Here is a 15,212-nt window from a genome sequence, read left to right on the forward strand (position 1 = left end):
TACATTGATCACAGTATTTTATAAAGCTTTTGAAAATTAGCTTTCTTATTCGTGAGGATTAAATCTGGAATCAAAATTTCGGCCTTATTTCGGACTAACTAGAGCAGGCAGATTTTAGGAGAACGATATGCCGAGAGAGAAACACTTTATTTTAAATTCTCTTTCACCTGAATAAGTAATTTGAATTTTAAAATAAATAACAATAATTTAGTTCCGGTAAACCTAGAATAAACCATAAAATTTCAATTGCTAAAAGAATTGTTTCGAAGTATCAAAATGCAAACAAATTTTGGGAGGATTACTTAGAATTTGTCTCAATTACTTGGGATTACTATTACTTTTAGGAAAGTTATGCTGCAATAATTTGTTTGCATTTTGGCATTTTGAAAACGTTTTTTTAAACATCATGAATTACTCTAGGATTAACTAAACTAATTTTTCTCTTAACTTTAAATTTTAAAATACCAATGGAGGTGGAACAGGATTTGCAGTGTAAAGTTTTTCCCGCGGCACAGCGTCCTCTTGACGAGTTTCACGTGAAGTTAGTGCAAATTTCAATCGTTCTAAATGCTTCAAGCAAAGAAAAATTTATCACCTTATTATATTGTAAAGGAATTTATCGTCTGCTAAAACTTTTGCTGCTTTTGGATAACTATTATAAGCCACATTTTATCTGCAGCTCTTGCTAAAAGGCAACACAAGTTCCAATCGTTTTACTATGATATATCATAACCTTATAATCCATCACCTACTTGTAAGCCTTTTATTTATTAGTATTTCAGTCTGATTTTCCAAAAAATAGTATTTTTATCTGATATAAAATTACATTTGAAAGATGAATTCTAAAAGAGGATTGTATTTTTCAGGCACAATTGTTCCGGGTGTTTGCTTTCACTATCATTTTCATGACCATTTTTTCGTTCTTGATTTTCTTAAGTCGACCCCAGAAATGCATTCAAGTATCTGTTTCCTTACAAGAATTCCATCCCTATCACGTAAAACGAACTAGAGTAGTCCAAGCTGTTGATGATACGCCAGTTTCATCAAAACCTCACAATTTCATTTTGAGTGCAGCAAGATTCAGTTACAGCAAAGACGCTTTCTTCAGAGCTCGCTTGGTACAATCAAATTCTAACGCGAAGAATGAAAATACAAGCGATATCGATGACGAGCTTGACAATGAAATAGATATTTATGAAAATGATGGGGATGATAGCGAAGACTACGAAGATTTGTCTGAAAATAAAGTCTTCGAAGATGGTGATTTTGATTACAACGAAACGGAACGTTATGCCATACATTCAAACTTTAGTATTATTCTTCAAATGTATGACGAATATGCAAACTCCTTAAAATCTGAAAGTGCTATTTCAAGACTCTCTTATCATTCTAGTCCTAATAAACCTACTAACTTATCAATACATTATCATAGTAGGAATAGACAAAAAATTAGAAACATTACTCTTATTAATATAGAAGGCGTTCCAATAGTTGAAGATAGAATATATTGGTCAGAAGAGCTTGAGAAAGAAACTCCCAAAGGTACGTAAAATTTGCATAACCTCTTACTTTATTTATTTTATTATTTTTATTTTATGTATAATAATAGTATAGTAATAAGGAGAAAAAATATATGTACATAAATAACCGTAAATTCATTTCGTGTTTTATAGACTAATAGTAAATGTTCTGTGTGCTTTAAAGCTTGATAAACACTGAAATTTTTTAGCAAAGGTTTTTATATTAGTTATATATCATTATGCATTTAGAAATTTTCAAATGAACACTCGCTTGCAAAAACCACTTATTTCAACATCTACTTTCAATTCTGATAGAATCCGATGTATTTTTAGGAAAATTTTAAGTTGTTGGATATTTTCTGTAAGAACAAAATAAATTGTGTATATGAATGCATGTAATTAAAATATTCGCTCTCCAATATGAAACGTTTATTGTCTACTCAACAACCCGTTTGAATTTCCTTTATTTCGTTATTCTTAAGTTATTTTTGAAAATCGTTTCACTTCGAAATCGCATGATTTTTCTAAAATTTGACTTAATTTCTTTATGATTCGTGTGTCATCCCTGTACACTCTAAATATCCTGTAGCTGTTTTCATCTAATATTAAAACACCCACTGTTTTGCAAGGTTTGGTGCACTTGCTGGGCAAGCAGGTTTCTCAGGTTAAACTCTTGGCTATAACAAACTACTCATACTTCTTTTATTTTATGTTGTATTTCTTATTCAATTGTATTAACCGATACGTAGCATTAATTTTAATTTATGCTTTTACGTAGTACCTATCCTCAAGTAAGGGAAAATAAAAAATTTCTTTATTTAACGAAGTGTTCTCTAGCTTTCAAAAATGATGGTATATGGTTGCCACCATTTTTGGTGCTGAGGTAAACTAAAAGTTTTTGCAGTCACATTTTTGTTGTTGTTTTTTCATTGTTATAGTTTTATTCATTTATTTATTCTTTTTTTTTCTTCTTTAATTACTGACAACACAGAACTTAGTGCACATTAGGATCAATTTGAAGCTTCATTGCCATAAAACATTTCATTAAAAAAAAAAACAAGCACATTTCCAGTAATATAGTCGCACTAATTCTTTCAAACGATTGTTATTTTGCATATTTTATTAAATTTTTTGCAAGATCACTTTAGTCCTGTAGTAGTTAAAAATGTAATTACTAGTTTATCTCAGAGCAAAAAATGGCGGCAACTACGCACCAAAATTTATCTATCTATATCTATATATAATGTGATATCTATCTATAATAATCTTAACTGCATACGAAAAGTGTATTTATTCGTAGCTACTCGGAAAAAGTTCTATTCGAATATTAATTTTCTCGATTGACTCTTATTTCTATCTGATATAATAACCCTTTACATCCGTTACTTCAAAGTAAAGAAGAAAATTGAGAGAGGTAAAATTAAGAGCATTGTCTTACTTAGTGTCTTACACCCTGAGGCCCATAACGCAATACTTTCCCTGGGGCTAATCACCTTGTTGGCGCTTCCAGTTTCTTCCAATATTTCATAGCGAAGTAGAATCTGTTCCTTGTCTGATTAATTATCAGTAACTTGTAACTTCTTGAAAGCTTCCTTAGAGTAAATATTTTCTTCCGCTTCTCGTCTTCCACTCAAAATCCATTACTGAATCTGGATACCATCATTCGGCTCATATTGTATTTCTTTCTAGAGAGACTGGTTTTAATCCTTACACCTATGGAATTTATCTCTGCAAATTTTTATATCTCTAGATTTTGCACAAGCAAGATATGATCTTGACAATGCCGATCATAATTACGGGATTAGCAAAAACATGACCCGATTTTAAATATCGAACTGCTACATATATTACAGTGAGTAATAAAAAATATATACAGTCTACGGCAGGGGTGGCGAACCTTTATACACCAACGTGCCATTTTTTCTAAAAAATTGTTTAATGAAGTCACAGACGTGCGTGCCGTCAAATAATTTTGACTTCATGATTATTGGGAAAATAATAATACTAAATACTATCAACTCAAAACTCTTTATTTACATTGAAAAGAAAATACATTTTGCAATGTCTCAGTTATACGCGTAATTCAACTTAAAGTAACACCAGTGGGACTTCTGTTATTGCAGATTAAATGATAAATTACTTATATTAGGTTGTAAGATATTAGTTTAAGCAGGACTGATGATTTTTTTGCTGGTCATTTATTGTTAGCTTGTTTTTATGGTTATTAATTGTTTTTTTAGCATAAATTGTTAATTTTTTTATTAATAATTGTTTATTATTTTGTTTGTTTTTTGTGAATTTTAATTTAATTGTTACATATGCTTCATAGTGTAATAACATTTGTGTAATAACAATTCATAATGCAATAACAATTGTGATCGGTGGCGTGCCCTAAATATTGTGTCGCGTGCCATAAATGGCACGCGTGCTATTGGTTCGCCATCCCTGGTCTACGGTCTTTAGTACCCCATTACTGTGACCCTTCATAACGATCGATACTTGAAGTCCCGTTTGCTCTTCCAACTATAGACACCATATTGTTTTATCAACCGGAACTGAATCGTTCATTCTATTATAATAAACGTATATTGCATATATATGCGTATAAACGTATATTGCATATATATGAGTATATTGCATCTTCCTAGTGGAACCACCTTGGAAGTTTCCTGCATATATTCATAACCTTTGTAAATTTCATTTGAAGGGGTACAATAAATTCATCAATCATATTTTCCTTGTTTGAAAATTGTTTTTTTTTTGTGAAGTATTGTAAAATGTGGTTTATTTTATTGCTAAAATAAGTATTCTGGATTTTAATTTTGCTTAGATTCTCCGGTTTTTCTGACCGTATAATTAATTCAAAGCGGAAATGGCTGCTCGTAAACAGATTAACGCTGTATGCTTAGAACAGAAATTTAAAATTTTGAGGAAAGAGGAGAGAATATTGACATTAAAATCACAAACCGCTTAAAATATTCAAAATCCTGGACAGCACTGTGTTTCAATAATTATAAAAATCGTGAAGTAATTCTGAAGACAGGAGAGCAAGGTGTTTAAATTTCAATCAAAATAATTGTTTTCGTGAAAGAAAAATTAAAAATTTAGAAAAAGCACTAATGATTTTATAAAAATTATATATCTAGAAAGATACCATTTGAATCCATTTGAATTTGAAAGATACCATTTGAAAAAAATTAAATTTATTTGTTAACCTTTAATGTATTACATTAATATTTACACTTTGAAGTAAAAAAAAAAGTGTTTTAATGATAGTTATACTATCAGTTTCAAAATTATTTCCAATGTATAGCATATCTTTCTCAAAACAAGTGCAGTATTTATGAATCATAGAAAAATATTTACTCTAGTTTTGTATCTTCACGTTATTGCGCCTGGTTTTGTTTGGACCACAGGGATCGTGATATCGAGCGTCGACTGTATTACGTTTTTTATTTAATGCAAACTCTTTTGTTAAACTACATAAATTTAATCTGTGAGTCGAGATGACTAGAATATTCGCCTCTCAATGAGGTAACCTAGATTCGATCCCAGCGTTAGCTGGTCTATTCGAAATCTGCTCCCGGTTCTCACCAACCAGAGTGCTGACATAAAATATCCTCAGTGGTAGGTGGAGCATGGGTTAGAATCTTCATGCCGTTCGGCTAAACGTTGGTGATTTTCGTGGTTTTCCATGCCATTTAACGCAAATGTGGGTTAGTTGCATCAGAAAATCCTCCATTGAGGCTAATTCATCTCGATATATTGATCCAGGAGTTCCATTGTCTTCTGCATTGTGTTAAAAATTACAAGGCTACGAAGTTGAACAATGATAGTTGTAAACTCATTATTCAATCAGATGTACAGCGTCGCTTATAAAATAAAGTAAAGTACGCCATACATACACAAATAAAGTAAAATGTGTAATTAAGTTCGTTCCACATGTGTAGGCTTCAGTTCATAAACTGCATCTTGGGCGTGTGGATTACAACAATTTACCTTTAATCACATGACTATTAAGAGAACCTTACGCAATATGATTTCTTTGAATGATGTTTGGTCAAAAACACTGTTTATGAGCCACAGTTGCCAAAAACGCTGCAAAAACTTGACAGAACTCGTTTGTGTCGTATAAGGAACTACAAAATATGCGAAACGAACTGAATTACTGATGAGATCTATGTCGTGTCAAAAAAATTTTACACTTTTTTTTTTTTTTTTTAATTCCGGGTAACATTTATTGTAATATGTGTAAAAGTTTCGAAAATGTGAACATTTTAAAGTCGGTCATTCATTTAATCTAACTGAATATATAATTTTCCTATCCATAATTTAACATGCGAGCAGTTAATATCCTATTATGTATTAAAGCATTATTCTTTTATTGCAGGTTATGATGATTCGGAGGCTCAAGCAATTTTACAAAAAATACGAACAACTCAGGTAAGGAGAGTTGAGCCTCCCACTTGGAATCGTTGCGGTAGGCCGAAGAACCAGTACGTTGTGTTTGAAGACAATTCCAAAGCTTGTGCACGATATCGTTCTCCTCATCAGTATTTAGTTCAAGGTATTTAAGTAACTTTTAATCAAAATTATAACAGTTCTCAAAAATAAAATATTGCCAACTTGTTATTTTAAGAGTTCTAATTTGTTTTAAAGGTGTTTTACAAATATTTCAGAACATCTTTTAACATCTTCAATGCTGTGATTTCTCATAAGTGCTGAGATTTTCTTTTTAGCTTAAAAATTTGTATTTGAAATTTATTTCAAAAAAGTATTTCACACTCTTTTAATTTGTGTCACAAGCATCTGATATTTAACTGTTTTATTCTAGGACTAAAACAGTTAATTAAGCTATTGAAGGACTTTTCTAAAATAATATATCAACCTTAGTTGATTTAAATATTTTTCTGGACAATTTAATTGTTTTAGTGATGATTTAATTTAATTGTTAAAAATTTCATATTCATATTTTGGTCAAAATTAATTTTGTGTAGTATTTTATACTTATAATCACTGCCTTTTAAGGGGTCTGTTTAGAAGAAATTTGGGACCGTTAACGGACCCTTCACAAAATATTTTAACTTAAAAACGGACCCTTCACAAAATATTTTAAAATAAAATATTTAACTTCACAAATTGATTTTTCTTTTAATCGGACCCTTCACAAATTTGTTTATCTTCATTATTATTTTGTTAATCGAATAAACCCTTTCCAGGGCAGAAAATAAGAAAGATGGATGTAAACGAATTAAGTTTTATCTTCGGCAGACGATTCTTCCATTATTCGTCCGAAATTAATATTCTGCGTTCAGCAGTATAGGCTAAATACCAAATATTTGTATGTTGCATCTCTAATTTAGAAGCAGCATGCATCTCTAATTTAGAAGCAGCAATTGTTGTTTATTTTTTTTTAATTATAATTTTACAGTGTTGAGAATAATCTTGTATGTCTTTACAATTTAAAAACTCCTTGAAAAAGTTTTTTTTGCAATAATGGACCCTATTTGCACAAATTCATAAAAGCGGACCCTGGTTGAAAGAATGTGAGTAATTTTTTCACATTTTCACGAAAAACGGACCTTTCACAAAATGTTTGTACAGACCCCTGCTTTTGCATAAATTTTCAGATTACTCGTCAAAAATTTGAATATTACATTTTGCATATCTGAAGTTTCAAATTATTATCTAAGTGCGATAAAAAGGTTATCAATTTCTAGCGAAGTATTGTCAAGGTCAATAATAACAGAGATAAAATTAAAGACATCAAAACTTATTCATTTATTGAATGAAACTAAAAAGCTTTCCGAATGATACTAGAATATTACTATTTAAAGGAATATAACTTTTTTCGTACATGACAATTAAATTACTTTTTTAAAACTGTCCAATAGTATTAATTAAGTCACTGTGACTTGGGAAATAGAGCGTTCGCCTTCCAATGAGGTGGCCCAGATTCTATTCCCAGCGGTTCAGTGGTTGGTTGAGACAATTCATCTCCCGGCTCCAACTGACCCCAGTGCTAACTTAAAATATTGGATTAGATGGATCATAGATTAGAATCCTCTTGCCGGTGGGCTAACTGTGGAAGGTTTTCGTGGCTTTCTTCTCGTGTAACGGAAATGGAAGCTAGTTTTACCTGATGCGTGATCCAGAAGTTTCCTTGTCTTGTGGGTTGGTTTGAAATTAAAACGCTGCTGAGTTGAGTCGTAAACTCAAATTGGGTCGGCTGTTCAACGCCAAATATAAAATAAAATAAGATAATTGTAATTGGCATTACCTAATTCTGTGCAATATTTTTCTAAAATCTATTAATTAATTAATTTCTTATTATTGCTGCTTTCCTAAAATCTACGCCTATAAATATTATTTACATGAAAAATATTTAGTACCAGGAGTAAGGCTAAATTTTCCCTAGCAGTTGTACCATAATTCCCTGATGCAATAATATATTCAAACTTTATTTGGTTTATTAATTTGCAATGCAAGTATTATTTTTTCACAAAAAAATAAATAAGTAAACTTTTCCTTCTAGAAGAGTAAAGTTTCCTTGCCTTTGCTAAATTTTGTTTCGTCAGTTCAGCTCAAAAATGAAACAAAAGTTAGGGATCTATCTGATTCATATTTTCTTGAGAAAAATACGAAATATGTTGTCTCCTAAAAAATAATTAAACTTAAAATTGTGAAAAATGTATACATAAGGTGTTCAATTATGACCACCTTTATCTTTTAGAATCCTTGTAAGACGAAATAAACTTTCACGTTTAGGTTCATTGATTAATAAAATTAAGTTGTTAAGTGAAATTTCATTAGCGCATCCTAGCTCAGCGTTAGAAAGGGTTGAGATCATCTGTCTAGTTGAACTGTTATGCATTGACCTTTCGTTAACAATGGCCATTAAATATCATTCTCATATAAACTAGCATTAAATTACTATAATCCCATCCTTGCTCTTCATGACTTCAAATGTGATTGGTTAGAATTTAAAAGCATGTCGGTTCTTTCTCGATTGAATATAGAGTCTCATGAGCTTGCTTTTTCATGATTTGCTGGAATTAAAAAAGTATATATGAAGGACAGTCATTACAGAACACTTTGCATGAATTTTTTTTTCTTTCATTTTTAATGATACAGTGAATAGCCTAGTTAATGAATATTATATTCCTCTTTTCAGGTGAAATACTTTCATTTTACTTAGCCCGGTTACTTGGAATAACTAATATTCCTATTGTGGCCCTTTCGGCCGTTAAAGAGGATTTCAAAGGCCAATGGAGCAGAGATAGTGTGAAGACAAATCTAATAGCCTCCAAGTGGGAAACCAACACAACTGTAGCCCTTATTCAGTGGATAGATGATCTCGAAAGGTAAACAATCATATATTTTACATTTTAACTACAGTAACTTTGTTGATAATTCTAATTAGCAGGGAGCCGAAGATCTTAGCTGTATTTACCCTGGAACGGAGTAATTTGTCCCATGCTACAAGACTCTTTTAGTTTTTTAATAGTATTTTAAATATTTTTTCTTTTTTTTAGTCTTTAGAATTTTTTACGTTAAAAGTATATACAGTACAGAATCAGAAAACCGAAAGATCAGAAAGAATCAGAAAACCGGAAGACCAAGAAACCGGAAAGAAATTCAATAAATTTTCCCACCATTTTAAAAAAAAAAAATTTTTTCCTCATAAGATTCTAGGATTTTTCTTTTATTTTTGAAAGATGTTTACCTTACCATCATTTTGGAAACAATCATTAGTGTATTACTTCATCGTTTTTTCTTCTTTTTAAGATTAGTTCCAAATATATAATATATATTTTTTTTAGTTGAGTTTAACAATAAAAAAACGGCTTTTTGTAGCGATTCAGAAAACCGGAAAAATCAGTTATCCGGAATAGCGATGGTCCCGATCGTTCCGGATAATCGTTTTCCTACTGTAATAAAAAAAGAATGATTTTATTCTTTAAATTTTTGGATGTCTCTACAAATACAGATAATTCGTGTCACGCTGATATATTTTAGTTAATTTTGTTTCAAATATGTAGTGCTATGCATTATTTATTTATTTTTCTAATATCTAATAATTATGACTTACTAATCATACTTTTATTTGAAATTTATTTTTGTAATTAAAATATTATTTAATGAAAATGTCATTTATTAGCATTTTAATTATATCTTCATTTCAATTATATCATTATTCATTATTTTAATTACATACCCTGTAGGGTTTTTTTTTCTTGTTAGAGATAGATAACTTCTGGGAAAGCTGATGATTATGTTATTAAAATCTAAGATTCAAAAGCATGCATGAATATATAGTAAAATTGTCAGAAGCTTAGCGGAGCTTAGTTTATTATCTGGGAGCGGAACTGGAGCATTAAAACTTTTTATACTCAGATCCCTGCTAGTTAGTTCTGTCTTAATTTATAAATATTGGAACCTAACCTTTATTTTTTTACTTATTTATTTTATTTTTTGAAAGTGTGTTGATAACTACTTACACGTTCGTTTGTTAGTTTATTTCTAATTTTTCATTAATTTAAGAAACTTTAAACAATCTAATGATTTCCTTTATGATAAATTGAACCAGGATTATCAAATCTTAAGGTTTATGCTCAATAATGCCATGGCAAAATAAAAAAATTAAGCATTTCTGCTCGTAGTGAGGCAAGAAAAAAGGTAGCACCCTGAATATCTGTTCATTTAATGATTGGATTTTCTAGTTCTGAAAAATGCAATTTTAAAGATTTCGAATATTTCAAACATACTTATTAATTAGTACTACTTACAGATTAAGTTATGAATTCAATCACAAAGTAATTATTTCTCTTAATAAACTTGGCTTTTCTTCGACCGAACTTAAGCTGCCGAATTCTGATTTTGCGCAAATTGCTTAAAATACGAGGGTTGCTGGCAATTTCAAAAATATGATCCCAAATTTTTTCAGTTTTCATTTCAGAAGAGCAATCGAAATTTTTAAGTACTCAAAATTTTACTTAAACAATGCATTTCTCCTGATAAAAATCGCAGTTTTAAAGATTACGATTGAATGAAGTAGGTTGACAAGTTTTTGCGATGTGAAAAATTCAAATATATCTCATTTTGCTGTAATAACTCCATTTACGATAACAAATACCATCGAATTCTTGATTTTTAAAACACTAATGAAAAACTTCAGTAGCTTTTTTAAATGACGCAATGAGGTATAGCCATTCAAAGTGATAGCAGCATTTAAAATATTTGCACGGGATTATGACACTCGTATCATTAAAATTACCAAAACTACATATTTGAAAATAATGAATCATAATTCATATAAACTTTTTTGATATTTCTGAATTATGCCTTTATTACCGAAAACATCACATTTAAAGAGTAATAAACTTTGATTTGTATGAACTTTATTGATTGTTTTGAACAATGCTCGTTCCAATTTAAGGTTATCTGTCATTCTGAATGACATAAAATAACTCTGGAAATTGTTCTCTGATTATTTGGCTTTAAATGGCAACTAATTGATCCTTAGCCGTAATGGTGAACCGGGTTCGAATCCCAGCAATGTCTGGTCAATATGAATTCCGCATCCGGCTTCCATCGACCACAGTGCTGACGTGAAATATACTCAGTGGGATCATGGGTTAGAGTCCCCTTGCCGTCAGACTAACCGCGGGAAGTTTTAGAGGTTTTCCTCTCCATGAAACGCAAATGAAAGGTTAGTTCCATCAAAAAGTCTTCCACGAAGGTAAATTTCTCCCAATTCTTGATTCAGGAGTTCGCTTGTCTTCTGGATTGGGTTCAAAATTTCAAAGCTACGGAGTTGAACATAAGTAGTTGTAAAACCAAAGATTGGGTCGGATGTTCAACGATGGTTATAAAATAAAATAAAAATTAATTGTTCCTAAAATCTCCCATTTAGTTTATGCTTGAAAAAATAACATTTAGCTATTATATTTTTTACATATAAATTAAATTCTGTAGTTAATACACACAAAATATTAAGTAATAGCAAGTATTGTTTTTTCAATTGGGTAAATTCATTTAATTAAAGCAATTCAATGATTATTAATACTACATTGTTTATAGGTTTCTGAAAGAAATTTATTTGGATGTTGATTGACATTATTATTATTTCAGAGATAAGTTACCTAAACTGTTACTTTCATCTTTGGTCCGTCAGAAAGCAGTTTCGGCGAATTACGGAAGCTTGCTGACACTGACTGCTAAACAACTTGTGGAACTTCTTCAATGGAGTGACTTGATCATATTTGATTATATCACCGGGAATTATGACAGGTAAAAAATCTGATTTGAATTTTATTCAGAGATATTATTTATTTATTTGTTGTTTTTAAAATGTTATTATTGGAATTTTTTTAAACAAAGAAAAATTAGTTTAGTTAAAAATTCAGTTTAAAGTTCAATAGTGCGTTTTTTGATGTAGATAAATGTTTTTAAATTTTCTTTAAGCAAAAAAAATTTTTTTTTAATTTTATATTTTGAAACCTGCAAATGTTTGATAAAGTGAAAAAAAGAATTAATTATAGAAAAGAACCTGCTACTTCCAAAAAGCAGTCGTGCATCGACATATTTATTGTGCTGTCGATTTTTTTTTTCAAGTCCTGATAATGTTTAAAAGATTATCAACGAATAAGCATTTTTCAACATTTGTTTTTATTTTCTGTAGCTAGTATATCTGATTATTAAATAATTCCATTTTTTAAAAAATAACATTGATCACTTCATCTTAAATAGAAAAAGACACAAGTAAACTTTGCAATAAAAATGATTGGTCAAATTTTTTTTAAATTTCCTTTTTTTATCATCTTGATGTTCTGTAATGACCACCCTTAATGCATATTTTCAGAACACTTGTCAAAATCAATGTTAAATTTGTCTACACATTAGGGAAAGCAAATTATGATTTAAGCGAAGTAATCCCCAAACTAAGATTGAACCGAAAACATCAGAAACCCGCTTGATTGTCCCAAGAAACAGATAAATGTTAAACACCTAAAGTCTGATAAGACATTTAAACTGGTTACAGTGTTTTCACCAAGCCTTTCTCGATAGTGATTTGGTTGATATTTGTAACCTCTCACTCTTCGAGCTCTTTGTTTATTTTTTTACTTAATTTTTTGCAAGGATTTTAAAAACATATATAAATGGCAATCCCTGTACAATGGAACAGAAGGAAATGTCTTTCTAATTTTATGTTTTTCATATTTCCAGAGTTGCTAGTATGCAGGATGCTGCTGACAAAGAAAACAAGTCTTCCATTTTAAATGAGACCATCCATAACTTGGTTCGTTCTAAAATCTCTGGAGCATTGTGGCTCATAGACAATGAGAGTGGACTTTTAGACAGTTATTCCTTACTGTATGGACCTGCTGGGCAGGATGGACGATTTCTTACTTTTCATAAGCAAATGCTCAATACTATTTGTTTGTTCAGAAGAAAGACCGTGGAAAGGATACGATGGTTGAATGATTCCAAAAATGCTGGTCAAATTTTATTGCATTTAGTTCAACAATTGGAACCTCTGTTCTCGCCCATTAAAAATAGCGAAGAAGTATCAAAACGTCTTCAAGAAAGAATTGGAGAAGTAAAGCAACACATAGACAAATGTCTGTTGAAAGTGAGTTGAAACCGAAACCCTATTTTAGATTCCTCATGCTATCCATCTAGTTCCGAAGTTTTTAATCTGGCTTCCTCCGTTGTAATATTTATCCAAGGCAAAACGAGTTTCTTCATCATTAGTTCTACTGACAAAAGGAAAAAAAACGGAATTAACATTGATTCAGTACACAACCCGGAGCCACCAATTTGGGATGTTACACAAATGAAATTTCAAAAAAAAAAAAAAAAAAAAAGAAATATAAAGAAATTCTATGTACAGTTATAATTACAATCAAGCTGATTTTAAGAACTTTTTATTGATAAAATTGAAAGAAATCTTATATTTGTACATACTTGTATATAAAATGTAAATTATTTATGGTGTATCCTGTGGAAAACATATCACTTTGTATTTAAATATTTTTGTATGCTTGTATATTTAATTTCCCTGTACGCTAAAAAAAAAATGTTTTTAACGAAATAATTTTTTTCTAATGTTTCCATCATATTTCTCCATAAGAAGAAATGAAGATTTTCTTTTTCAACAGAAAAAAGTTGAGTTGTGATATAAAAATTATTTATTTGTGCTAAATACAATAAATGAAATTTTAAATATATGACTGTTATTCTTCAATTTTCTTCAACAAAAATTTTTTTTTCACAGTTATATAACTCTGCTTTCAGCATTTGGCAAACATAGTTTTAAAATTAACGCATGCTTATGTGTGAACATATTTCTATACAAAATGTTCCGTAATTCCCACGCTTAATATTTTTATAAATTTGGTCAAAAATATGTATTCATATGGAAGTGCATATAAATTTAGGGCAGAAGAAATAAAAGCATTAGCAATATAAGTCGAATCACTAATAAGGAAAGTGTGAATTTTTAAAAATAATTGAAGCCAATTTGATTGACTGATGTCGCTTGGAGATAATAGATGTCTCGCAATTTCTTCACTGTTTTATGCAAAAGTAAAACAGGTATTGATATTTCAATCCCGCCTTCCTCAATAATGATATGTTATTTCAACAGCGTTTTTTCCTTAATATAAATTCAGTTTGATACCTAGAGTGCAGAATATAGGCTAACAGGGAAATCGGGATCCTTACAAATCTCGACATACTTTTGAAATGCTATGAGGCTAATTGGAATTTTTTTTTTAGGCTGATTACAGTCACCCCATGTGGGTTTAAGCTAATTAGAAAATATGTGAAGAATTACTAAATCAGCTGGTTATTGCAATAAGACGCGTTCTCTGAAGCTAGTTATTTATTTTTTTTAAGAAAAACTTTTTTATTTGATTTTTTTAATAAGCATTTACTTCAATCGGCTTATTGCAATAAATCTTCACTGATGAAGGCTCATTACAAATGGTTTAAAATAAATCAGGCTAATCGGGAAATAGATTGAAATTTCTCTGATTAGCCTAAAGGTAATTGGGCTCTTTAAAGTCGGCTTAGAAATTACTAAATACTTGAAACTTTCTCAATTAGCCCGGCGCTTTGTAAAATACCGACGGTGATTGGCGGATTTTTCATCTAGTCTCAGGCGTGTAAACTTTTTTACATGAGTTATAAATATATACATTCAAATCATTATACACCTAGAATGTATTTGTGTGAGGTATTAATGAAAGTTCCTTATTAAAAATTAATGTTCGGCATTCTAATAAATTGTCGTAATATGCAACAAAGCTTGCACGCGAGTGGTTTCTGCAGAGACATGCCGCATTTCAAAATATTGAATTAATTTGACAGGTAACAATAACTCTGAACTCGTTTTTAACTAGAGTATATAAACTATAGCATTTATTTACCATTCACAAAAAAAGAACATTTTTCAGCGATGGCGAAGTTATAATGTTTTAAACGAAGCTGTTCCCAAGACAAAATTCGTGATGGTGCCATCAAAGGATTTTGATGGTTTGCTGATTTCAGTAAGATTTGTGATGGTCCAACAATTTTTGATGGCCTGTTGTTGCTTTTGTGTTATGATGGTAAATCATGAAGTTATGCTTGATTTTTGATGGACCAATAAAAACCATAATATTTTGATGGCAGATGTTGTTTTAC

At 30.3% G+C, this 15,212-nt stretch overlaps 2 protein-coding genes across 4 annotated transcripts in view; one reads left to right on the forward strand and one right to left on the reverse strand.

Annotated features, from left to right (window-relative positions):
- The window catches only part of LOC107453922 (four-jointed box protein 1), a 36,933-nt gene extending 23,180 nt beyond the window's left edge, over nt 1-13,753 (forward strand). For all 3 annotated transcript variants that reach the window (XM_016070938.4, XM_016070941.4, XM_016070940.4), the window contains exons 3-7: nt 867-1,542; nt 5,911-6,087; nt 8,695-8,884; nt 11,655-11,813; nt 12,750-13,753. In XM_016070938.4, the coding sequence (XP_015926424.3) occupies nt 867-1,542; nt 5,911-6,087; nt 8,695-8,884; nt 11,655-11,813; nt 12,750-13,164 (1,617 nt within the window). In that variant the 3' untranslated portion in view covers nt 13,165-13,753. The remainder of the gene's footprint in view (nt 1-866; nt 1,543-5,910; nt 6,088-8,694; nt 8,885-11,654; nt 11,814-12,749) is intronic.
- LOC107453923 (lisH domain-containing protein ARMC9) overlaps nt 1-15,212 on the reverse strand; it is a 126,152-nt gene that overhangs the window by 54,112 nt on the left and 56,828 nt on the right. The gene's annotated exons all lie outside the window — the stretch shown is intronic.

Source organism: Parasteatoda tepidariorum, chromosome 6, assembly GCF_982258835.1.
Source record: "Parasteatoda tepidariorum strain Cologne lab strain chromosome 6, Ptep-v5.0, whole genome shotgun sequence".
NCBI classification, from domain to species: domain Eukaryota; kingdom Metazoa; phylum Arthropoda; class Arachnida; order Araneae; family Theridiidae; genus Parasteatoda; species Parasteatoda tepidariorum.